We start from the raw sequence: 26,870 nt of genomic DNA, 5'->3' as shown, positions 1-26,870 counted from the left end.
TAAAGTTTGGACTTCAGCTTAAGCTATGTGCTTTAGCTGTGTAAGGTTTCCCATGTCTTCTTTCTAGGATAAGGATGAACCAGTCTGGCAGTATATCAAGATGTTTAGCCAAGTTGAAGAAAATGATTAAAAAGCTTTTGACTAAGGGTGTCTCTACACCTGGGCTTTGTTGTGCATTCATCATTCCTCAAGCACAGAATTTTCTGGGTGCTTTTCATGATGTTGTTGTCCTCCAGTTGTTTTCCTGCACTTATCCCATGCTATTTCAGAATGGGGAAAATGCAGTATTTTCTCATGAAAGCACCAATGCCAGCCTGTGTACTTATACCATGGTGACATGAGCTGCAGTGTGCTAGGTAGTTGCTGGGGGTTGAGTTATGACGATGACATTGGTGATGACAATGGGGTGGAGTGTCACCCCAACTTGCCCTTCTTCCTCCTCCTCATTCCATATAGTTCGCTGGCATAGCAAAATGTGGTGGGGGGTCTGTAAGAGCAGCAGAGTGGCATGCTGCCATGCTGTGATCACCAAACAGCCAAATGGTGAACACAGAATGACTGGCACAGCAGCATTCTAGCAGTCTGCTGCCTGGCAACTTAAGCCATGTCTTGGGGAGGGGGTTCGGTAGGGTTGCTCTCTGTTTCTATTGCATCTGTGTCAATCACAACCAACTGACCAGTAATCTGTAAGGGGAGGGAAAGGGGCAGGTGCCATGGAGGAAATTGTGTGATGCCCCTGCCACGTGTCAGGGTTTGTCGTGCAACTGTAGTGATGCTTATGAGAGGTTCCTCCGCCCCCAAGAAAAGACAATAAGTGGAATGTAGCAAGATAAAAACAACAAGTGTATAGAGCCCGTGCTTGAACAGGAATTAGAAACAGTGATACGGTGGTGGGATAAATGAGTCTTGTGGAGAAAGCCTAAGTCCTTCCTGAAAAACTCTTGAAAAAAGTTAGCCGTCATGGGATAAGAGGAAAGATCTTATGGATCTGTAACTAGTTAAAAAATAAGAAAAAAAGGAAACAGAGAAACAGTTCTCCCAATGGAGGTATGTAAACAGTAGGGTCACCCAAGGATCTATGTTGGAACTAATGCTTTTTATCTTAATCATCTGGAGTTCGGGAGTTCGGGGTGAGTAGTGAGGTAGCCAAACTTGCAGAGTAAGCCAAACTATTCAGGGCAGTTTAAACTAAAAGGACATTTGGCTAGGATCTTCATACCCCTCCCTTTGCCCTTTGTGGGGCTTTGACTGTATTTGGCCCCATGATGTCACTCCACTAAAGGCCTGATGAAGTACAGATCCCTCCCCCAATATCCAAATACTCCATCACTTCTGGGCTCACCCAAATGGCTGTCAGTGGCTTAGGGTGAAATTCTATGCCTGTTTAGACAGAAAAAAGTCCTACAACTCCCAGCATTCTGCAGCCAGCATGGGTGGCTAGGGAATGTTGGGAGATGTAGGCCTTTTTCTGTTTAGGTTGGTGCCCTTAGTGGTGAATCTAACTCCCAGATTTGTCTGTTTGCTGGAATAGACAGGGATGAACTGCTAAATGGGCATTCATTTAAATGCTGAAGCATTCTATTTTTGAAAAGCTGCCCCAGTTTGTGCTCACCTTTATGCCATCTCTACAAATAGAAACCTTGAAAACTTTTTCTTGTTTTTTTTTTTTTTTTACTTCTTAATGCCTGCTGGCTTTTTCTTGCTATGTTACAAAACAAACCTGTGTGTCTCTTGCTACACTACAGCAAACACGAGATGCCTTCTAATGAGCTATGATAAACATGTTTTCCTCTGAAAATACATCTCTCAGTAGTTGATTATCTCCCCTGTAATTATCTACTTTTACTTCTTCTCCAAGTCCCCACTGGAGTTCCAGTGACCACTAGCAAAACCATAAAACAAGGCTAAAAATGCTTTTAAGATTCCTTGTGCCACTGATAGCTGTGTGTGTGTGTGTGTGTGTGTGTGTGTGTGAGAGAGAGAGAGAGAGAGAGAGAGAGAGAGAACTCTTCTTCAAGCTGGTCACTGATACTTTCCATTGTACAGCCTTTACAATTAAAGCCGGGTTGTACTATTTAGAGACACTCAGATGACAAAGCAGAGATGGATGAATTGGCATCTGCAAGGAAGAGATATTCTTACATGATGGTGGTACTTGTAATCCCAGTATCGATGTTTCTGCCTCAGGTGGTGTGCAAGATTGCTATTGTTAAATGTAACATCAGTGACCCTCTTCCTATTCTTCACAAGTATTATCAGTCAGGAGACCTTATCGTTGCTGGCATTAGTTATCAGATCTACATGCTTTCAGATCCACTAACCTTTCAAATACGTCCCTCTTATGAACTGCATGGCCATTGTGTGTAAGGAGCTGATTTATAAAATGAAATTTTGAATCCGTCTATACATGCTGAAATGAGGGATGTATTTACCATTTTTCTCTGCTGAGAAGAACTCTACCCTTCCCCTATGTCACATTTATTAACTACAACAACTGCTAGTAGTAGCTCAAGTGATGACTAAAGTGGAGATCCCATATCCCAGATCTCTTCCTTTAAAAAGCGTGCTCAATTTTGTAATTGTTTTCTGATTATTTTGCAAGTCTGGGGAATAACAGCTCTCTGCATCACATTCAGTATGAATGGGAGCACATGTAACCTTCCTCAGGTCCTCACCCCCGCCCCGAGGGGGGTATTTAGAACCATTTTTGTTGTGATATTAAGATATCATTCTATGTGGATGTTATTGGTTGTCAGTTGGGTGCTAATGGTAGCTTCAGTTGCATGAGAGCTTCATTTGCATAGACACCATGTTTCTACTCCAGTGAACAGACAAATCTGGGTCAACCATTCTGCCAGTGACAGCCATTCAGCTTCAAGGTAGCTGGAAATAACCATAGTGTAGGATACCCTCCCATATCATCATTGCCTAAATAATGTATTTTGAAGCTTGGGTGAACAGTAACTTAACTTTATCATGGGTCCTTTGAAGGTGAAAGACTTGATTTACAATATTTAAGGTCTGAAGTGAACATCATGAAGAGCATCCAAAGCAAATATTTCTTGGCTGCTGTTTCTCACCTGGTCCACATCATGTAACCCTGTGAAATATGGATTTCAATTTACCAAGGACCACTCAGTTGATCAGGCTGAGAGGGTTGGGATCTTATGAGGTAGAGAAGAACACGCACACAACCAATTTAGATGAAAGAAAAGGAGATTTATTGAAATATAAGGAAAAAGCAAAAATAGAACCTCCCTAGAGAGTTGCACACTTTCTGAGGCTTACGAGATTGCACACCTCCTAGGTACAAACTTAATTACAAAGAAATCTCAAAGAGTTTCAGGCTGTCTTTAACTTAAGAGGTTGCACGCATCCTAGGTAAGAGCATAACACAAACAATCCTCAAGAAGTTGTGCCCTTCTCTGAGGCTTAAGAGGTTGGCACCTCTTAGGTAAGAGCCTAATACAAACAATTCTCAAGAAGCTGCACCCTTCTTGGTCAAAATCAAAACCTAGTTACCCAAATGTGGTGCATTAAATGACTAAATATACAGTTAGGGCCTGTTTGTTACTCAGCTCCAGATCGGTCCACGCTGCAAATGGCCCACTGAGGCAACGGTGATACAATATCAGCCAGGCCCTAGCCTAAGCCTGCTGTCTTATATCCCAAAAGCAAACAGTTAAGTATGTCAGAACAAAGATGACCGAGCCCTATCTAAGCTCTGGACAGTAAAATCCTTCCCCTGAATTTTGCCCAACACATAGTCACCACACATTATCAAGTACTTGGCCAGACCACTTAATATGTGCCCTGTGGATCAAGGGTACTGTTGGTATGTGCACATACAAACGATCCAGATGCAACCACGCCCCTCCTGAACAATGGCAGATTCAAGGGTTTATACCCTTTTCCCCCCCTTCATGGATCACTGCCTTGGTGTGGCGAAGGGGCTTGTGTAACTCAGTGAAGCCATAAGCTATGCCGTGCAGGGCCACCCAAGATGGACAGGTCATGGCAGAGAGTTCTGACAAAATGTGGTCCACTGCAGAAGGAAATGGCAACCCACTCCAGTATTCTTGCCAAGAAAACCCCATGGAACGTATCACAAGGCTAAAAGAGATGACGCCGGAAGATGAGCCCCTCAGGTCGGAAGGTGTCCAATATGCTACTGGGGAAGAGCAGAGGGTATTTCCAAGTAGTGCCAGAAAGAGTGAAGCGGCTGGGCCAAACCCGAAAGGACACTCAGCTGTGGGTGTGTCTGGTGGTGAAAAGAGAATCCGATGCTGTAAAGAACAATATTGTTTAGGAACCTGGAATGTCAGATCAATGAATCAAGGTCAGCTGGAGGTGGTCAAACATGAGATGGCAAGATTGAACATCGACATCTTGGGAATCAGCGAACTAAAATGGACAGGCATGGGCAAATTTAATTCAGGTGACCATCATATCTACTATTGTGGGCAAGAATCCCTTAGAAGAAATGGAGTAGCACTCATAGTCAACAAAAGGGTGGGAAAAGCAGTACTGGGGTACAATCTTAAAAACGATAGAATGATCTCAGTACGAATCCAAGGCAAACCATTCAACATCACAGTAATTCAAGTCTATGCCCCAACCACTGAGGCCGAAGAAGCTGAGGTTGATCGGTTCTATGAAGACCTACAACACCTTCTAGAACTAACACCAAAAAAAGATGTCCTCTTCATCATAGGGGATTAGAATGCTAAAGTAGGAAGTCAAGAAATCACTGGAATAACAGGCAGGCATGGCCTTGGTGTACAAAATGAAGCAGGACAAAAGCTAATAGAGTTTTGCTAAGAGAACATGCTGATCATAGCAAACACTCTTTTCCAACAGCACAAGAGGCGACTCTACACATGGACGTCACCAGATGGTCAATATCGAAATCAGATTGATTATGTCCTTTGCAGCCAAAGATGGAGAAGCTCCATACAGTCAGTCAAAACAAGACCTGGAGCTGACTGTGGCTCAGATCATGAGCTGCTTCTTGCAAAATTTCGGCTGAAATTGAAGAACGTCGGGAAAACCACTAAACCGTTCAGGTATGACCTAAATCATATTCCTCATGAATATACAGTGGAGGTGAGGAATAGATTTCAGGGATTAGACCTGATAGACAGAGTGCCTGAGGAACTATGGACGGAGGTCCGTAACATTGTTCAAGAGGCAGCAACTCAATCCATCCCAAAGAAAAAGAAATGCAAGAAAGCCAAGTGGCTGTCTGATGAGGGTTTACAAGTAGCTGAGGAAAGAAGGGAAGCGAAAAGCAAGGGAGAAAGGGGAAGATATACCCAACTGAATGCAGAGTTCCAGAGAATAGCAAGGAGAGACAAGAAGGCCTTCTTAAATGAACAATGCAAAGAAATCGAGGAAAACAACAGAATGGGAAACACTGGAGATCTCTTCAAGAAAACTGGAGATCTCAAGGGAACGTTTTGTGCAAAGACGGGCATGATCAAGGACAAAGAAGGCAGGGACCTAACAGAAGCAGATGAGATTAAGAAGAGGTGGCAAGAATACACAGAAGAACTATACAGGAAAGATCTGAATGTCCCTGATAGCCATGATAGTGCGGTCACTGAACTTGAGCCGGACATCCTCGAGAGTGAAGTCAAGTGGGCCTTAGGAAGCATTAGTAACAACAAAGCTAGCGGAGATGACAGTGTTCCAGCCGAGCTATTTAAAATCCTAAAAGATGATGCTGTTAAAGTGCTGCATTCAATATGCCAACAAATCTGGAACACTCAACAGTGGCCACAAGACTGGAAAAGGTCAGTTTACATTCCAATTCCAAAGAAGGGCAACGCCAAAGAGTGTTCAAACTACCGCACAATTGTGCTCATTTCACATGCCAGCAAGGTGATGCTCAAAATCCTACAAGCTAGGCTTCAGCAGTATGTGAACCGAGAACTACCGGAAGTACAAGCTGGGTTTTGAAGAGGCAGAGGAACTAGAGATCAAATCGCCAACATTCGCTGCATCATGGAGAAAGCAAGAGAATTCCAGAAAAACGTCTCTTTCTGCTTCATTGACTACGCTAAAGCCTTTGATTGTGTGGATCACAACAAACTGTGGCAAATTCTTAAAGTGATGGGAGTACCAGACCACCTTACCTGTCTCCTGAGAAACCTGTATGAGGGTCAAGAAGCAACAGTAAGAACCAGACATGGAACAACCGATTGGTTCCAAACTGGGAAAGGAGTACGACAAGGCTGCATATTGTCACCCTGCTTATTTAACTTATATGCAGAGTACATCATGAGAAATGCTGGGTTGGATGAATCAGAGGTCGGAATTAAGATTGCTGGGAGAATTATCAACAACCTCCGATATGCAGACGATACCACCCTAATGGCAGAAAGCGAAGAGGATCTCAAGAGCCTCTTGTTGAGGGTGAAAGAGGAGAGTGCAAAAGCTGGTTTGAAACTCAACATTAAAAAAACGAAGATCATGGCATCTGGCCCCATCACTTCCTGGCATATAGAAGGGGAAGAAATGGAAGCAGTGACAGATTTTACTTTCTTGGGCTCCAAGATCACCGCAGACGGTGACTGTAGCCATGAAATTAAAAGACGCTTGCTCCTTGGGAGGAAAGCTATGGCCAACCTAGACAGCATAGTAAGAAGCAGAGACATCACCTTGCCGACAAAGGTCCGTCTAATCAGAGCTATGGTTTTCCCAGTAGTAATGTATGGCTGTGAGAGCTGGACTATAAGGAAGGCTGAGCACCGAAGAATTGATGCTTTCGAACTGTGGTGCTGGAGAAGACTCTTACGAGTCCCCTGGACTGCAAGGAGGTCAAATCAGTCCATCCTAAAGGAAATCAACCCTGACTGCTCATTGGAAGGACAGATAATGAAGCTGAAGCTCCAATATTTTGGCCACCTAATGCGAAGAGAAAACTCCCTGGAAAAGACCCTGATGCTGGGAAAGACTGAAGACAAAAGGAGAAGGGGACAGCAGAGGATGAGATGGCTAGATAGCATCACGGATGCAATGAATATGAACTTGAGCACGCTCCGGGAGAGAGCGCAGGACAAGAAGGCCTGGCGTGCTATGGTCCATGGGGTCACGAAGAGTCGGACACGACTGAATGACTGAACAACAACAACAACCCTTTTCCCTCATTGGGGCTCATGAGATCAAAGAGGGGTTCAGCATGTTCTTTGTTGATAATGCATCATGTTCCCAATTCCAGGTCTGACGTTACCGACAGATTGACATCTCCTTCTGACTCCCCAACATTTCTCAAGGTTGCTTCTGTGGTCATAATGTGCTGTCCTCCTCTTTTACTGGCCCATTTCCATATTCTGTAACTCATACTTTGGCAACCTTCAGCACATTCCATAGCACCCCCATTTGGCCTTCCTGCAATAAAACCATTCATTCTCCATTCACACACGCCCTTCCTGACCTGGGCTAGAATACTTCATATGCACATGACATGGACTGGTTACAGGTTAACCTTTTCACATTTCACGATGATTTCAATGGACACTTAGATGTTTGGATATACATTTCAGGATGTTTACAATTCAGGCTTATATTCAGGGTCAAACTTTGCATTCTATTTCTTTTCACACCACATTTGTTAGATTGCAAAGAAAATAAGAGTACACTGTGGCACCTGAAGTCTACAAGGTTATCTACTAGGATCAGGGAGAGAAGTTATAGAGAGAAGCAATCTTTATTGACAAAAATCAAGTAAAGATGGATTTAAGAAATAAGAGAAATTAATGAAAGCGATAATATAAGATATAAACTTAAATATTTAAGGGAAATATAAGTGGATATGAGGAGACATTAGAAAGACAACTTGAAGAAAAATAGGAAAAATAAAATCACGTTGTGTTAACCCCCTGCCCTCTGATTACAGAGGGATCTCAGGGAGTTAATCAACTGCACTCACATTTCCTTTCACTTTATGCCACCCTCCTCCTCCTCTTTTTTAAGGAAATCTCAGCAGGTAACAATGGATTCTCACAGTAATACAGGGATAGCCAGTATCCCTCTGCAGCAGATCTCATGGGGCCTCCCAGGGAGTGCTAGGATTTGCTTAATAAACCTGTTTTGAAGTTTCAAAGCTTTAGCGAGCTTACCATCAGCCCCCCAAACCTTCATGCCATAAAGCATCAGAGAGATGCCATCTTTCTGCATGATCAAAATCTTGATGGAACAGGGGAGGAAGGGTCTGCTGCAGACATCCATGCAAGGTTGTAGCAGGTGATGTGGTGGCTTCAAGTTTCACCTGGGGCTGCTAGAGCTGTCCCTGTGGCTGCTGGGAGGAAGAAAGGTAGTTAAGCCCATTTTTGAAAATACAAAAATGTAGCAGTTACTCAGAAATGTCTCCATCATGGATGAAGCACACAGGCTCCTTTAGAACGGGAATTATTGTATCCAACAATATCTCAAATGCATGCTTCAATCTTTGCCCAAACAACTTCTACCTATTTTGCACTCCCAGTAGATACAGCAAAGCAAACAAACAAAATTATTTCTGTTTATCTTCCTGATGTAATATTCCCATAGATAGATAGATCGATCAATCGATCGATCGATAGATAGATAGATAGATAGATAGATAGATTTGCATGGGGGTATAATAAGCCAACCCATGTATAATTTTACAGAATTTTTACCTGAAACTGTATGTAATGCAAATTTATATATTTGCTGCTCAGGGACAACAGTCATTGAATGTAGTAGATATTGTGGTCTGAGCCAGATGGATAGTGATGTAGCTTATAACTTCAATTAAAGGTTCATAACTCATAACTACCAGCATATCTTGGCCTTGGCATTTGCTGTAATGGAGATCAATAAAAATCCAGTGCTCTTGCACAATGACACCTTGGGCTTCCACATCTATAACAGCTATTTCATTGGAATCTGGACGTATCATGGTGCATTGGAACTTCTCTCTATGAAGGACAGATTCATCCCTAACTACAAGTGTGATGAGCACAACAGTGCAGTGGCTGTCATTGGAGGACCCAATGCCAAAATCTCTTTTGATATGGCAACCATCCTGTGCAACTACAAGATTCCACAGGTAAGATATGTACATGGAGCAGGGACTAACACACCATTCACCTTTATATTTTTGATATGGTTTTGTGGGTGAAAATGGAAAGTGTCATGATAAAACTGGAGAAGCATCTTTATCTCCTTCTTGTTACATCTCTTTATCAATTTCTGCTGATAGTTTTGCCCAAGATTTTGTTGATAATTTTTTTGTTATTAATTTCTCACTAACTCCCTCTGGTTCTGGTTGAAATATTCTTCCTACATCTCCCATTTGACCATATCCACTCATCTTTTCCTAATATTCTTTACTTGTTGCCTTTAATAAGCTTTTCTTTTTTCAGTTCAAAGCAGCATGTCCTCTAAATCCAGTTTGCTTTTATCTGTAGTAACCATTTCTCTTTGCGAGTGGACAGGGGGAGAAATGACGAGACGACACCAATCAATTTGGGATAAACAGGGCCACATTTATTGATAGATTACAATCTGCGAAGAAAGCACCAGCGGGCACACCACCAACAAGACCAAGATGACAGGTGTAGAGTGAGGCATTTGTTGTCTGTGGCGAGGTGTCCACCCTCGCCCACCAATCGGACATGCCCAGTTCTGGGCTGGGAGACCTTCCCTTGTCACCCCCCCCCCCCAGAGCCACAGAACCCGAGTGGGTGAGGAGGGTTGGCCTCCAACGTAAGCCGTATCTCCCAACTGGGGCCACAAAACCCAGAGCTGGAAGCCTCGGGCCTTACCAGTTACCTGAAACGGTGCCTACGAATACTCACTTGTCCACTCCCCCAGCGGAGTGCCCGCCCAGAGCCACCAATGCAGCTATGTGACCGAAAGTTAGTACAGTTGGGTGATAAACTGACGTACGCAGCTCTATATCGGAACTGCAGTGCAAAGTAGGCAAAAAACCCCCCAAAGTCCGACCAATGTGGCTAAGAGCCAAAAGTCCTACTCGGCCTCCAATAGGGCGACCAGTAAAACCCGCACTGCAGTAAGGGCGGGAGGGAGGGAGCTGAAATGACTAGAATGAGGAGGCAGCGGGGCAGCACGGCCTAAATAGCGGCCAGCTTGACCTATCCCTTGGTGATGCCAGGGGTGAAGGACAATGGCCTTCACCCTTGTCCCATCCTCCCCCCCCGCAACAGCCCCCCCCCCCCCGCGGCCAGGCAAGCCAGGCGCGGGGTGAGGGCACTTCTGTACTTTCCTCTCTGGCCCATATTTTCAGTCTCATCTTTCTGATCTTTCTTGCCTCTTCTTGCATTAAACATGTTATTGTTCACTGAATTCTCCTCCTCCTCCTCCTCCTCCTTTTAAGTGACTTTGATCCCAACTTGGGATGGGGGAGAAATTTGTTCAGTGTTCATTTTAATGAGAATGTAGCTAATTTTGCACATTCAAACCTCTATGTCAACAGAAATTAAGCTATCCTTCAAAATTCATATTCCTCTGAATTTTGCAGTGGGGGTTACCAATAAAAATGCTTTGGAAATGTGTTTATTAGGTAAAATAACATTTCAATATATTAGAAAAAATGTTTGCAAAACTGTATTAGACAAAAATGCATAGATAAATGCATGTATTAGGAGAAATGTAAACAAATTGCCTCTCAAAATTATCCAGCCTAATTGTGGGAAGTAAAATTGGGAGAAGGTTATTTTGCCCTGGGGTGGAAATCCTAAAACAATTTCTCAGAGGTAGGGCTCAACAGTGGCAGGGGTTGTAGCACAGCTTCTTTCTTTTCTTTTCCTTAAGGGTTTAATTTCATTGTGCTGCCACTGCAATTGACAACAGCAAGAAGCTCATTGGCAGCCTGATCCCCATTTTATATTCTCCATAATGCCCTATAACCTGTGTTCTACTTGTTTTGAAGCATTGTAGGTGGGTGGGTGGGTGGGTGGATAGGGAAGGTGGCCACCACCCAAAAAATGGTGAAGAAAAAATGGAGAAAATACTGCAGAGTGGCCTTTTTTCTAGGGATCTCTATCTCCATCCATCCATCCATCATGATAGATATCATCTATCTATATCAGAACATTCCTGAGGGGGGGGGGAAGTCTTCTGAAAAAGTTCCTCTCAGCAATACTTATAATTCTTCAAGGTCCAGCAACTTCCCAAGTTAAATTTCTGAGGGATGATTGTGGATATATCTTGTCTCTAATGGAGATGATTATAATACCTTTACATCCCTGAAAGCCCTATAGCAGCTGGGGAGGGGAGCATTGTGCTCAGCTCCAGAGAAGAGAGGGAGCTAGTGCTATGCAAAAATCTATCCTCCAATTCCTTAAAATTTTCTTCCCCCAAGGAAGACATTCCCCCTGCCATTTCCGTAATTGTCAGTGCATTTTAAATTTATTTTGAATTTCTGTTGGTGGTGTTTTTTGTAGGGATGTACAAAAGTCACTTACCTTTTCGTGGATTCTGTTCATGGTGGGGGGGATGCATTCCGTTCCTCCCCCCGGAATCCTCAATGGGGGGGAGGCGATCTGGTCCTCCCCCCCGGAATCCTCAATGGCCGGCTGTGCTCCACAGCAGCTCCGCGGAGCAGCCAGCCAGACCCAGGCCAGGGCCATCCGTAGCTGGATTTCCGGCCGCGGAAGGCTCTGGGTAAACAAAAAACAAACGCGTATGCAAATGGCAGTGGCTATGGCCGCCACCATTTGCATTCCTTATTTTTCGCCATCTTAGTCTATGTAAATATTTACGTAGACTAAGACAGCCAAAAATAAGGAACGCAAATGGCAGCGGCCGTAGCTGCCGCCATTTGCGTACACTTTTTTTTTTTTTTTTAACCCAGCTGTGATAGGCTATGTAAGTAGGGATGGCAGAGAATTCCACCACTGATCTCGGGGAGGCCAAATGCCAGTGCATTCGCCCCCCCCCGAAATCTGTGGTGCAATGGCCTGCCACCCCCCCTCCACCCTCCGCAGATCCCCCTGGGACGAGACTTACCTGGGGCGGATCTTCTGGGCAGCAGCGGCTGCGGCAGTGGCTTCAGCGGCGGCGGCAGCTGGTCTTCCAACCGGCTGCTGCTGCCACCATTTGCAGGTTTTAGGGTTTTTTTTTACCCCCATGTGATAGGCTATGTAAGTTTTTACATAGCCTAAAACATCTGGGTAAAAAAAAAAAAGGCGTACGCAAATGGTGGCGGCTACGGCCTCTGCCATTTGCGTTTCTTATTTTGTTCCGTCTTAGTCTACGTAAATATTTACGTAGAGTAAGACGTCAAAAATAAGGAATGCAAATGGCGGTGGCCATAGCCACCGCCATTTGCATACGCAGTTCCCCCCCCCCCCAGAGCCCTCTGTGGCCAGAAATCCGGCTGCGGGTGGCTCTGGCCTGGCTGGGCCTGGCCGGCTGCTCCGTGGAGCCACCGCAGAGCACAGCCGGCCAAGGAGGATTCTGGAGGGGAGGGACAGAGTGCCTCCCCCCGTCCAGGATTCCGGGGGGAGGGACGGAACGCCTCCCTCCCACCATCAGCATAATCCGGGAACAGGTAAGTGATTTTCGTACATCCCTATATGTAAGTCTTTACATAGCCTATCACATCTCTGTAAAAAGAAAAAAAGATGAGACTGCAAATGGCGGTGGTGGCAGCCGGTCGGAAGACCAGCCGCCACCGCCACTGCGGCCGCCGCTGGAGCCACCGCCATCCGGAACATCCGCCCCAGGTAAGTCTCATCCCGGGGGGGATCCGTGGGAGGCAGGGGGATGGCAGGCCATTCCGCCATGGATTTTGGGGGGCAGAATGCACTGGCATTCAGCCTCACCGAGAACCGTGGTGGAATTCTCTGACATCCCTAGTTTTTTGAGCTTACATCATCACTGTGAGGTGGCTGAGGGCGCTAAAGGCAGCAGCCAGCTTGATCACATCACTCTGGTGCTGAAGGAGTTGCACTGGCCACCAGTTGTTTTCCAGGCCAAATTCAAGGTGCTGGTTTTGACCTTTAAAACCCTATATGGTTCCGGCCCAGCCTATCTCAAGGAGCACCTCCGCAGCACCAGACAGGCCGCTCAACAAGATCAGCCTCATATGGCCTTCTCTCCGTCCCATCAGCCAGGACAGCTAGGCTGGTGAGGATAAGGCAGAGAGCCTTCTCTGTGGTGGCCCCCAATCTGTGGAACTTTCTCCCTAGGGAACTCCACCATGCCCCCTCTTTAATGAGCTTCCGCCACACACTGAAAACTTGGTTATTCAGGCAGGCATTTAGGGTGGGTTAGGGTATTTTTAAATAATGTTTAATGTGTAATTTTACTGTTTTAAATTGTACTGTTGTACATCACCCAGAGTGGCCAGGTGACTGGCCAGATGGGTGATTAAGAAATTTAATAAATAAATAATAAATAAAATAAACTGTGCACGTGATGGTTTCATTCTTTTCTTTTCTATTCTCCTGTTACGCATTGCTCTTCAGCCTCCCAGTCTGCCTGTGCTTCCTGATCTGAAAAGGCCCATGAGCATTGCCTGATGATGTCTTTCCCTGGGCTTTAATTGCTGTGCAGAAAGCTGAGGAGGCTTCAGGCTGCTGGATAGATGATTGTGCAATGAAAGACAGTACACCCATGTGCAATCCCCAGCCACCTCATCAGTGTGGTACCCACAAGAAACCCAAACACAACCCATGAGAAATTTTTCTGCAATTTTCTCCTTTGAATGAGAATGGTAAAAAACTGCAGGAAAAACAAAAGCAAAAACAACATAGTGTGAATAGAAATACAGTTAGATATAACCCCTATTCAGCTGTTAATGGATAATGGTGAAACTCACCACACAAGTAGAAGGGGGGCTGTTCCGAGCAGCTATGCTCCTGACATCATGTCTATCCAGGTGTACACCTGTAGACTTCCATGGGATTAGACCCATGATTGTGCAGAGTTCCAAATCCTGTGGAAGTCTTTGCACATACAGCTGTACTCAGAGCCTTATGCCAGCTACAAGGAGGTTTTTTAAGCATTCTAACATAATAGGATATTCCCTGTAGTAACCTATGGCTGCGAGAGCTGGACCATAAGGAAGGCTGGGCGAAGGAAGATAGATGCTTTTGGACTGTGGTGCTGGAGGAAAATTCTGAGAGTGCTTTGGACTGCAAGAAGATCAAACCAGTCCATACTCCAGGAAATAAAGCCCGACTGTTCAGTTGAGGGAATTATATTAAAGGCAAAACTGAAGAACTTTGGCCACATCATGAGAAGACAGGATACCCTGGAGAAGATGCTGATGCAAGGGAAAGTGGAAGGCAAAAGGAAGAGGAGCCGCCCAAGGGCAAGGTGGATGGAGGATATTCTGGAGTTGACAGACTTGGCCTTGTGGGAGCTGGGGGTGGCAATGGCCGACAGGAAGCTCTGGCATGGGCTGGTCCATGAAGTCACGAAGAGTCGGAAGCGACTGACTGAATAAACAACAACAACAACATAATAGGTAGCAGTGGAAAACAGTCAGCTTGTGGAACTCTGAGTTATAGTGGCAAAGAGTTCCTTAGGCCCAGAAATATAAGCATTTGCTATAAATAAGAAGCCCTATAGGTGGGATTGCCCAGTAAAGGAGCAGTTTCCCCATACGTGATGGCAGTGCTGGGGAGAGGAAATCCCCCATATCCCCTTTCTGCTTCAGGCATTCATGTTGTATTGTACATGTGGATGCCTTTCAGTGGAACTGTGTCATGATGTGATGTTGGGTGGCAGCATTACTCAGTGCAGTCCCATTCCTGCTTGCATGGTGACCCCTTTCTATAACACCTGAAGATGGCTATAGAAAGTTAGCATATCAGAGGAAAAGTTGCGGTTGTTCTCTATTTTCAGAGAGCTTTTAGCATGTGAGAGCGATGAAGAATGTGACAACCCAAGTATATCAAGTGGACCAGTCCATACTCCCTCTTCTACAATTGATGGCCCCATTCTGCTGCCTCTACAGCCTGCTTGCTTTCCCCATTTTAATTTTATCCCATTCAGTTATATTAAGAGGGGGGAATAATGAAATGTGCTGGTTAGCAAATGCTCACTGAAGAACTCATCTGGATTGTTTGGGGATAAGCATGACAGCTTACTAAGTGTATCACTAAATTTATATACACACATTAAAAAAAAAAGATCAGATATCTCTCTTCCTTTCTGCTCCTTTTTTTGTTTGTTAAAGTTACATATGGATCTGCTCCAGGAATGAATGAGAAAACACAAGGAGTCTTTTCCCACTCTGTGTTCCCAAATGAAGACCTTCAGTATGGGGGGATGCTCCAGTTAATGTTACACTTCAGGTGGACATGGATTGGGATGATTTCTCTATATTGTGATGATGGAGATAGATTTGTACAGAACGTGGTTCCGACGTTTGCCCAAAGAGGTATCTGCATTATACACCATTGTCATGGGAAGCACTGCCAATGCAGTGGTTGTACAGGGTGAGAATATGTTGAGTTTGAGGCTGTTGGTCTTCCTGCCAGAACTAGAGGATATACCAAAGAAGGCAAAACAAAAAGTCTGGATCATGACAGCTGAGATGGATTTCACGTCAATTGCCATTCAAAGAAGATGGCCCATAGACTTTCCCCATGGTGCTCTATCCTTTGCAGTTCACTCAAAGGAGCCGTCGGGATTCCGAGCCTTTGTTCAGAGGAGGAACCCTGCTTCAGAAAAAGAAGATAGCTTTATCAGGGACTTTTGGGAAGATGCATTTGAATGTTTGTTTCCCAGCACCATGGTAGACAAGGAAGTTGGGCAAATATGCAGTGGGGAAGAGAAGCTGGAAAGCCTTCATGGATCTGTTTTTGAAATGGGTATGACTAGCCACAGCTACAGCATCTACAATGCAGTCTATGCTGTGGCACAAGCTTTGCACGCCATGCACTCCTTCCAAAGGAAACACAGAGCAATGGCAGATAGAGAAAGATGGAAACATCTGAATTCACAGCAATGGCAGGTAATGTCCTGAGCACAAATGGGCATAAGAGCTCACCATATCTGTGGGTGATAGGTTATACAGTCACATTTATGGCCTTATATTAAGGGTGAGTCCGATAAATTGCATTCCTTCATTATAACCAGAAATAGTGGGGGATTAATTTCTGCATCTTATATGCTGAGTTTCCCTGCTTACTGGGAAGCCACAGTTTGTGGGCATAAGCAGGTCCAGCAGTGATGAAAGGGAGGAAGCTGGTGAGAAGCTGAGGCAAAGGCGTGGCATCTGCACCTTACGGCAGGGAGGCCACTGAGCCAACTGGGGCTCTGACTGGCTTGATGGGGTGGGCCCAAAAGGACAGACCTGAGTGAGAACTTCCAGCTTCAGTTCTCACTCTGGTCCACCTCAGGCCCATAAAACCAGGGACTGGCCTTGGCATTGCCACCCCTTCTCCCCCTGGTGGGGAGCACCTTGAAAGAACCTTGGATGTGGCATCCAGACCAGGGCAGTCCAGTGGCTGCAAGCTTGCCACATCCAGGGTGGTAGAAAAGAGGTTCACATTAGAGGTCTGCTCCATGATGAGCCTCTGACCCTTCTATCCACCACCAACACCCCTGGCAGGCTTTGCTTTTGATTATTAGATGTTGACATGATAATCCAGGCTGTGAGTGATTTGGTTGCCATACGAATAATATCTGCAATTCATGTCTTCCATTAAAGAAACTCATGCAATTCGATAAATGAAAACACAAAGGTTTACAATAAAAGTTCAGACTATTATAGTTTTTGACCATGTGCCAACAAACAGGAAAATGGTGAGCTGAGGTTCAGAAAACTTAACACCACATCTTTCCTAAGGAGGCAGAAAGTGTAAGTGAAATTCTCCTTCTCCAAGGGGTTGGGCTGCAACTCCCATTGCTACCAGCCAGCATGGTTCTTGTCATAAACAGGATATCATTATTGTATCATTCATTTCTATACTGCCCAATAGCCGAAGCTCTCCGAGCAGTTCACAAAAATACACAGCGCGATGCAAGATAATAGAAACAGGCCTGTGCATCGCTTCAGTCTGAATCCTGAATCATGAAGCGGATTGGGGTGATTCAGCCTGGTTGGCCTGAGGTTGGCCTGCACTAAATAAAATCATACTATAAAATCTCAAACATACACAATTTAGAAACAACTGACATAAATGCCTCACCATATGCGATGAAATGCCTGGGAGTAGAGGACAGTTTTAACATGGCACCAGGAAGATAGATGACAGTGTTGGTGTCAGGTGGACTTGAGTGGAAGGAGCATTCCATAAATGGGGGGGCACTACTGAGAGGGCCCTCGACCTCGTTGCAACCTTTCTAGCCTCCTTCAGAGGAGATACTCAGAGGATGGCCCCTGATGTTGAGCATGGTGTCCAAGTAGGATCAGGACAGTCTAAATCAAGGGGGTCACAAGATTAAATCATGAGATGTAACAGCCATAAATTAGGGTTGTTCTCAACCAGGAACAGTATTTAACTGCTAGTTCAATGGGGATTTAGCACTTTGATAACAAATGGAAAGGAGTGAAAACGTTTGTTTCCAGGAGGGGGCAGGTCACTGGAGCTTGCAGAACAGAGCTCCACCAACCTGTCCTGGCTGATCTGAAAAAAAGTGTTTCCACTCATTTCAGGGCTTGCTGTAGGAAGCATTAAATTCCTGTTAAGCAAGTGGTGCATCCTGCTTATGCAACAGAATCAATGGGTGCACAGAAGCCCCAGTGAATACTACCTTATGAAGGGATGCTTGGAACAGGGAACATTGGGTGTCCCAGGTTAGGACACAAATATAATTAGTTTAATTCAATGGACATATCTATCACATGTTATGATGTTCACGAATGTTTTTCATAGACACAAATATGAGCTAGAAATCTACATTGGAGACTAGATTTCTAGGGCAACAAAGATGATCAGGGGACTGTAAACAAAGCCCTATGAAGAGTAGGGATGTCAGAGAATTTCTCCACGAATCTCCGGGAGGCCGAATGCCAAACCATTTGGCCCCCCGAAATTGGTGGAGAAACGATCCGTCACCCCCCCGCCACCCCCCCCCAGGATGGGACTTACTTTGTGCGAATGTCCCTCGCGGCAGCGGCTCCCGGCGGCTCCCGGCGGCAGTTCAGCGGCCGGTCTTCCGACCTGCTGCCGCCGCCGCCATTTCCAAGTAAAAAACAAAACAAAACAACAAACGTGATAGGCTACGTAAAGATTTACGTAGCCTAACACGGCTAGATTTTCAAAAAACACCATGATAGGGTACGTAAATGTTTACGTAGCCTATCACGGCTGACTTTGAAAAAAAAAAAAAGTGCATACGCAAATGGCGGCGCCCATGGGTGCCGCCATTTGCATTCCTTATTTTGGCACGGGTAGTCTACGTAAACATTTACGTAGACTACAGCGAAAATAAGGGCAATGCAAATAGCGTTGCCCTTATTTTCACCGTAGTCTACGTAAATATTTACGTAGACTACCCATGCCAAAATAAGGAACGCAAATAGTGTTGCCCTTATTTTCGCCGTAGTCTACGTAAATATTTACGTAGACTACCCATGCCAAAATAAGGAAGGCAAATGGCAGCGCCCATGGGCGCTGCCATTTGTGTAAGCGCTTTTTTTTTTTCCCCCAAAGTCAGCCGTGATAGGCTACGTAAACATTTACATAGCCTATCACAGCTGACTGCAGGCCAGGGACACAAATGGTGGTGGCTACGGCCACCGCCATTTGCATCCCAGGCTTCCGGCAGGACAGGAAGTTTCATGGCCGGAGGGGCAGGGCACCTCCCCCCAGCCAGAATTTCGGCGGGGAGGGACGGGGCACCTCCCCCCCACCCAGAAATTCGGGGGTAGGGACGGAGCGCCTCCCCCCCACCGCAAAGCAAGCTTCGGGATCAGGTAAGTGACTTTCATCCATCCCTAAAAGAGAAACTGAAAGAACTGTGCATGTTTAGCCCTGAGAAGAGAAGACTGAGGGGAGAGATAATAGTTTCAAGTACTTCAAGTACTTGAAAGGGTGTCACAGTCAGAGAGGAAGGACAGGATCTCTTCTGAATCATCCCAGAATGCAGGACATGGAATAATGGGCTCAAGTTACAGGAAGCCAGATTCTGGCTGAACATCAGGAAAAACTTCCTGACTGTTAGAGCAATACTACAATGGAACCCATTGCCTAGGGAGGTAGTGGGATCTCCGCCTCTCTCCCCCACTGGAGGCATTGAAGATGAGGCTGGACAGCCATCTGTCGGGGATGCTCTGTGCTCTGACTTGGATTCCTGCATTGAGCAGGGGTTAGACTCAATGGTCTTGTAGGCCCCTTCCAACCCTACGATTCTTTGATTCTATGATTCTATGACTAGGAGACATAGATTTGTCTAGATATGGGATTAGATTTAAGTATTGTTTTTGTATTTCTATTGCATTACAAGGAAACATAAAATGTAGATAAGCAGATGAACATGTGTAAAGATGCTTAACATGTATAAAAATTAGTGCAGTGGCCACAGATTTTAGTTATCTCTGAATAACTCATTAGAGATAACTAATTCTCTTTGCTTGATTTTGGAAGACTGGTAAAATGCCTCAGTAACTATTATGTTTTGATCTTCATAGGTCTTGTTCTTAGAAATGTATTTAATGTTCTGATCTATGCATGTCCCAGCCTTGTAGAGTTCAGTGTTATTATGTAATAGGGATCTGCTTGAAATAAGTTTAAAAACAGAAAAGACAAATACTTGATCTCAAAGAGTTGTTCCTGAAAAATAATATCTGTGTGTCAATGATTAGGATTATATTGAACCTACCAATCCAGGGTGGTACTTAGTGGTTACCAGGTGGTCTAGGACAAAAAATTTATTTAGACAATATAAATACTGGAATTCCATCTTATCGAATCCCTTGGTAAATACAGATTGGTTGTATCTCTCTTTTTTTCTGAGAGACTTCTCATCTTATATATCTATATATGGTAGGAAGGTACAATATGGTTCTCTCCATGTACCTATTTAATGTGGCCAGTGGAGATGCGGGGGAAATCTGTTTTGCTTCATGAATTTGCCAAAACGTGCACTTTTTTCATATTCAATATGGAAATGTGTATCCCCCCTAAAACAAACAAACAAAAAAGATTCATAATTAAGGAGAAAGCAAAACTAATAGATTTGACATTCCTTAACTAGTTACAGGGCAAACAAAACCTAATGTGTTGTAGTCCTCAGAGTACTGAACCAAGACTGAGGCAAATCTTAGTTGGGCATGAAACTTACTGGGTGATCAGTTACTAACTCTCATTGTAAACTCACAGCATTGCTGAGAGACTAAAATCATGGTGTGTTTGTTTGTGTGTGTCTGTGTATGTAAGAGAGAGTGAAGCCATAAACCTCAAGTCTAAAATATTATAAACTTATAATATATTTTATATTTGCATCTGTTTGTATAACTTTTTTTCTTTCTTCTGTTTTCTTCTCGCTTTTTCCAACTTAGCTCCATAACTTTCTGAGTAGGGTCTCATTTACCAATAGTGCTGGGGAAAAAAATTTGTTTGATAAAAAGGGGCACTTACTTGCTGGATTTGATGTTATCAACTGGGTCACATTCCCAAACCAGTCCTTTCTTAGAGTCAAAGTGGGAAGGATAGACCCAAGTATCCATGAAGAAGACATGTTTACCATTCAGGAGGATGTGATCATATGGCCCAGCAAGTTTAATCAGGTAGATGTTTGAGTGAGTCTCTTCAACGAAGAGAAAGCCTACAATATTCACCCTTACACATTTTCCAAATGCGTAAAGATTCTTTCTTCATTTATGATCAGACACAGCCCATTTCCCTGTGTAATGAAAATTGCCATCCAGGTTATAGTAGGACTAAGAAGGAAGGGAAACCATTTTGCTGCTACGATTGCATTCCATGTCCAGAAGGGAAGATTTCAACACAGGAGGGTAAGATATGCGAGCAATTGAGTTTATTTTAAGATATATGTGATGTGAGCCACAGTGCAGAGATCCATTGAACTGGTTTCCCCCTACTTTGTTTGCTCCTTCTTTATCTGTTGGAATACAACTCCTGTAATTGACACCTACAGGAGCATGTTGCTCTACATGGCATTGAAGGAAGGAGGGAAGGAGGGAAGGAGGGAAAGAAGGAAGGAAGGAAGGAAGATGCATTGCAGGGTGAAATAGTCTCTCTCAAGCAACACAAGAGGATCACTATTGCTGCATTAAAGTAGCAGCAAAAGGTGTTAAAGAAAGGGAAAGAATACGGTTAAAAGAAAGAGAAGCCTCTGACTTTAGATAGCTGCATTGTTATTAATGTTTTAAGAACTACTGCTCCAAACTCGAAGTTTCCACCTACCCAGATATCTATATCCTTCCTGATTTTCTGAAGGAATTGGATTGAAGAAATAAAATAAATAATTAAATCCCTGCCCATAGCTCCCAGATGTGTAGATATTTGAAGGAAAATAACATTTGGATCAGCCCTAGAGGTTTGCAAGGCTTGCAACCTTGATCTCCCTTTTCAATAGAAAAGCCCTAATACAGGGCTTAACAATTTTGCATCTTAGACACAGGAATCAAATAAACATACAGCTCCCATGTTATTCTTTCTTTTTCTTTCTTTTTTCTTTTTCAGATGCTGATTATTGTTTTCAGTGTCCAGAACATCAATACCCAAACCACGGCCAAGGTTTATGCATTCCCAAAGACACACACTTCTTGTCTTATGAAGAACCTCTAGGGATCACTTTGGCCAGCTTTGCTTTATCCTTTTCTTTCATCACAGCATCAGTACTTTGGATCTTCATTAAGCACCAGGACACTCCCATTGTCAAAGCCAACAACCAGAACTTCACCTACACTCTACTTATCTTCCTTCTGCTCTCCTTCCTTTGTACTTTGCTATTCATTGGCCGACCTGAGAATGTGACCTGTCTCCTTCGACAAACTGCTTTTGGCATCATCTTCTCTGTGGCGGTTTCTTGCACACTGGCTAAAACCATCATAGTGGTTCTTGCTTTCATGGGCACCAAGCCAGGGTCCAGAATGAAGAAATGGGTGGGGAAAAGACTGGCCAGCTTCATAGTTCTTTCCTGCTTCCTGATTCAAGCTACTATCTGTACTATGTGGCTGGCAACTTCTCCTCCAGTTCCAGATTTTGACATGCATTCACTGAATGGAGAAATTGTATTGGAATGTAATGAAGGGTCAGCCACTGGATTTTACTGTGTCTTGGGCTTCATGGGATTCCTAGCCTTTGTCAGTTTCACTGTGGCTTTCCTGGCCAGGAATTTACCTGGCAGTTTTAATGAAGCCAAATTTATCACTTTCAGCATGCTGGTGTTTTGCAGTGTGTGGCTTTCCTTTGTTCCAACCTACCTCAGCACCAAGGGGAAATACATGGTTGCTGTGGAGATCTTTTCCATTTTAGGCTCTAGTGCTGGCTTACTGTGTTGCATCTTTTCCCCAAAATGTTATATCATTATATTGCGACCTGAGCTGAACATTAGAGAGGAACTGAGAAGGAGAAAGTATTAATTATTAATTTTCCAGGAGTAGTAAGTGACACTGGTTTTCTTTGGGTTGGATACAACATCGTGCAAGTAGATGTCCACTCTCATAATAGGACTTCGACTGATGCAAGGGAACTTCCCTGTCTTTTCCTCCCCATCTAAACTACAGAAGCTATATGTAGGGGTGTATGGACCACACCAACCTGGGTCCACTGGGGGGTCCACGGGAGGGGGAGGTGATCTGGTCCTCCCCCCTCGAGTCCTCTGGGGCCAGCTGCTGCTGGATTTCTGGCCGCAGCTGGTCTACAGACGCAAATGGTGTCCAGCATAGTGGACGCCATTTGCGTGCCTCCCTTTGGCCGTGATAGGCTATGTAAAACTTTACGTAGCCTATCATGGCAAAAAGGGAGGCATGCAAATGGCATAGTGGACGCCATTTGCATCCTTCCCTTTGGCCGTGATAGGCTACGTAAAGATTTACGTAGCCTATCACGGCAAAAAGGGAAGGACGCAAGTGGCATCTGCTATGCCAGGTGCCATTTTGCATCCACATGGGGCAGTGGACGGGCCCAGCAGATGGGCCCTGCCAGGTAGGATCTGGCTGGGTCGGACTTCGCAGGGTGGGGGGGTGGGGTGGTCCATTCCGCCACAGACTCTGGGGGGGGCGAATTCTAAGAATCTGGCCTCACTGGAGTCCGTGGCGGAATTCTCCACCATTCTTGTTTACAGGAATGAGGGGTCTTCTGTTTGTTTAGTATTTCAGGCCTGGTTTTATCTAATAGTTCAATTGGTTTAGAGCTACCTTTCTGAACATGTAGGCTGAGGTTCAACAGTGGGCCTTTCAACTTCCAAGTGGGCTTCAGCCATGCAGCCTGCCTACCCAATAACTCCAGCAGGAAAGTGGAATTAATGAAAATCACTGTATCCTGGTTGTCAGGTGGGTACTTACAGTGTGCAAAGATAGCATCAGTTGTATAGACTTTGTGTGCCTGTTCCAACCAGCAGAGAAATCTGGGACTTAGGTCTATCACTCTGCCACTGACAGCCAAACTCTGTGATTGTAGTGGTTGTTCATGTGCTTTTAACTTACATTCCTGTGATGTGGGGATCTACAAACAACAACAATTGTGTTTTGGGCCTCAATACCTAACAAGGAACATACACTCTGTGTAAAGCTACTCTATAAACTGTTCTGCACACAGAAGGGATAGAAAGTTTTTATTTTTCATCCCACCTCTACCCCACAGTGACTGGAGGGATTTTGGAAATGGTGCAGTGTGGTGATGTCAATGAGCATCAATCAAATGATGAGAGAAAATTAGACCATAAAAATAAGACTTCCATTAGATATTGTGCTCTTACTTCAGTCATTGTACTGTAAATGTTCCATAACCATATCAGTTATAGACTAAGATTTATAATTAGTGAATTCCTTTGTTTCTTTAGTGATTTTGATGTATTATTATGTACATTTTCTTCTGATTGTTGTTGCCTTAATTTGTTGAGCTGATTTTGAAATAAAATACAATTTCATGAGGGGGGGAAAAAAGACTAATGAGTTCCTAACCATCATTGGAGAACTTTTCTCTCCATTTCAAAGCTTCCTGATCATCTTCATACTCCTACATTGTTTCAACTTTTCCAACTACAAAGAAGCAAGCCTATTTATACATATTATAAGTAGGGCTCATCCAAATATCCTTTGAAGGAGTTTCTGTAGTTCTATTCCCTTAAGTAGAACTCAAAGAGCCCTCCAGGCTTCTATCAAGACAGACCGAGGTTCAACTTCCACAGCCCAAACATCTCAAACAGAGATGGGAATGTCATCTTTGCCAGTTGAACCTCTGCCTCCCTTTCCTGGAGGCAAATGAAGTGGTCCCATTCTTTTCCCCTTTGTGTCCCTTCCCAGGACTGGATATTATTCCCTTCACTCACACTCAAGGAGTCCTCAACTGGATAACCACTGGATATTATTCCCTTCACTCACAGTCAAGGAGTCCTCAAGGAACTTATGAAGACAGATAAAGGTTCGACTAGCACAACCTAGAGTTGCGGGAGTCACCTGAGTCTGCCCCACAACCCTCTCACCAGATCCCTGCCCACTGCCGGACCTGGCTTGCGCTGGAACATGAGCCAGCTGGTGGTTTGCAGGGGCCCAGTGAGCACTGTTGCTGCCAACGCCATGAGCAACTTTGTTCCTCTCTGCTGAGTACCAGAAGAGAGGGGTGCAGTTGCTCTCAGTGGCAGGATGGGAAGCAAGAGGGAAGCTTCAGTCTAACCCATCCTGCCATCTCCGCCACCGCCCAGAGCAGCTGTGGCTCTCTCTGCTGAGCCCCAGCAGTTGCTCTCAGTGGCAGGATGGGAAGGCTTCCCATTCTGCCGTCTCCACTCAGGCAAGGAGCGGGGGCTGCCTCACTTACCCAACTCAGCATGTGCTCAGTCAGGCAAGAGCCGGAAGTCGCAGACTGGCATCCGGGGAGGGGGTAAACTGGCAGGAAACTACGTAAACTGGCAGGAAACCGCCGAGCTCGAGTCCTCAAACGGACACTAACGACATCCCTAAAATCGAAGACAGAGATGGGAATTCCCATGCGCGCCGCCATTTGTGTTCCTTATTTTGGCATGTCTTAGTCTACGTAAACATTTACGTAGACTAAAACGGCAAAAATAAGGGGAACGCAAATAGCATAGACACTACGCTATTTGCGCTCCCCTTATTTTTGCCGTCGTAGTCTACGTAAACATTTACATAGACTAAGACGGCGAAAATAAGGGGAACACAAATAGCATAGTGTCTATGCTATTTCCGTTCCCCTTATTTTTGCCGTTTTAGTCTACGTAAATGTTTACGTAGACTAAGACATGCCAAAATAAGGAACGCAAATGGCGGCGCCCATGGGCGCCGCCATTTGCATACGTGTGGTTTTTTTTTCTTTTACATCAGCTGTGATAGGCTACGTAAACATTTACGTAGCCTATCATGGCTGACTGCAGGGACGCAAACTGCAGCGGCTATGGCCGCCGCCATTTGCGGATCCGGCCGGCCAGGATTTGGGGGGAGGGACAGAGCGCCTCCCCCCTACCATGAATGTCACCCTTCGAAAAGGTAAGTGACTTTCATACATCCCTACCCCTAGATGGAATCAGCTTTCTTTCTTTCTTTCTTTTCACTTTCCAGATGGTGCAAATGTGCATTTGCACATGTATAAAAATGAACAAATTTCCCCAAAATGTGCAACCCCCCACAAATGTAAACTTTTAGGCTTAACCTATGGGGAAATGCACATTTTTTGCCATTTTGGGTGGTGCATTTTTAGACAATGAAATTTGAGCAAAATAGGGAAGGTTAGAAAAATGGTCCACAAGCCAGGGGAATCCACCTGACAGGGGAAAAGCTAATCCACTACAGAATCTGCTGGTCGGATTCATTGAAATCTGAACTCATTTGGTTCCATTGCAGATTTTCTCCAACATCCCTAAGTGCAACAGCACCCTCCTGTTCATCTAGGGATGTACGAAACTCCCCTTACCTGGCTCTGCCAGGTTCCACTGGCGGGGAGAGGTGCTCCATCCCTCCCCTCGGAATCCTTGCCAGCTGGCTCCGCTCCACGGGGATTCCAGACGTGATAGGCTACGTAAGTCTTTACATAGCCTATCACGTCTTGTTAAAAAAAAAACCCCCGACAAGACTGCAAATGGCGGCGGCGGCAGATGGTCAGAAGACCAGCCTCCGCTGCCACCGCTGAAGCCACCGCCACCTGGAAGATCTGCCCCATGTAAGTCTCATCCCGGGGGGGACCCGCGGGGTGGCGGGGGGGTGGCAGGCCATTCCGCCAGATTTCAGGGGGCCGAATGCACTGGCATTCGGCCTCACCGAGATCCGTGGCGGAATTCTCTGCCATCCCTATGTTCATGTTCCCCAGCAACTGGTATACATAGCTTAATGTCACATTTGCCCTTGCATACTGTCACACCATATCCATGGTGGCATCAAAAGAGGCTGGGGGGGAGGCACCCCATACCTCCCCGCCGAAAAGTGCACTGTCATCAAGAGATTCAGAATCCTGTAATCGTTGGAGTTTCATTTGGGATAGCATACATAGCAAATAAGCTGAAATTCCCAGGCATCTTCTCAATGTATCCCTTATACATGGTGTCTAAATATTTAGTGAAGACTGTCCCATCATGGGATGAGCCTGAAAGAATACACCCATGTTAGTTAAATAACTTTCTACCCAACTGGACCAGTTGCTTTCCACTTCCTTTTTCTTGACCCTAGCTTAGTAGTCAGCCTTGTCTTTTTCTTTCATCTTCTCCTCCAGATTTCAGAACAGGAGGGCCATAAAGGCCACATCAGAGTCTAAAAACCCCACACTTGGTCCATGTGCATG

The 26,870-nt window shown here is 44.9% G+C and overlaps 1 protein-coding gene across 1 annotated transcript; it reads left to right on the top strand.

Moving 5' to 3' along the window:
* The first annotated feature begins 8,833 nt into the window (after window positions 1–8,833).
* LOC146342559 (vomeronasal type-2 receptor 26-like) lies at window positions 8,834–23,994 on the top strand. The gene is made up of 4 exons (XM_084807896.1): window positions 8,834–9,076; window positions 20,456–20,689; window positions 20,791–20,911; window positions 21,603–23,994. Exons 1-4 carry the CDS (start codon window positions 8,834–8,836, stop codon window positions 22,502–22,504), a joined length of 1,500 nt encoding a protein of 499 aa, XP_084664022.1. The 3' UTR covers window positions 22,505–23,994.
* Window positions 23,995–26,870: the final 2,876 nt, after the last annotated feature.

The sequence above is a fragment of the Heloderma suspectum genome, chromosome 6 (genome assembly GCF_057233095.1).
Source record: "Heloderma suspectum isolate Gila_16-S chromosome 6, 16-S_ref, whole genome shotgun sequence".
Classification (NCBI taxonomy): Eukaryota; Metazoa; Chordata; class Lepidosauria; order Squamata; family Helodermatidae; genus Heloderma; species Heloderma suspectum.
Note: the sequence above shows the minus strand (reverse complement) of the source record. Positions and strands in the feature narration are given on the sequence as shown.

Excerpts from the sequence above, each read along its gene's own strand:
- LOC146342559 (XM_084807896.1), top strand. The coding sequence starts at position 8,834 with ATGGAGATCAATAAAAATCCAGTGCTCTTGCACAATGACACCTTGGGC. Across the intron at positions 20,690-20,790 it reads GCAAGTTTAATCAGGTAGAT|CCCATTTCCCTGTGTAATGA; the intron begins GTTTGAGTGAGT and ends GATCAGACACAG. Across the intron at positions 20,912-21,602 it reads GAAGATTTCAACACAGGAGG|ATGCTGATTATTGTTTTCAG; the intron begins GTAAGATATGCG and ends TTTCTTTTTCAG.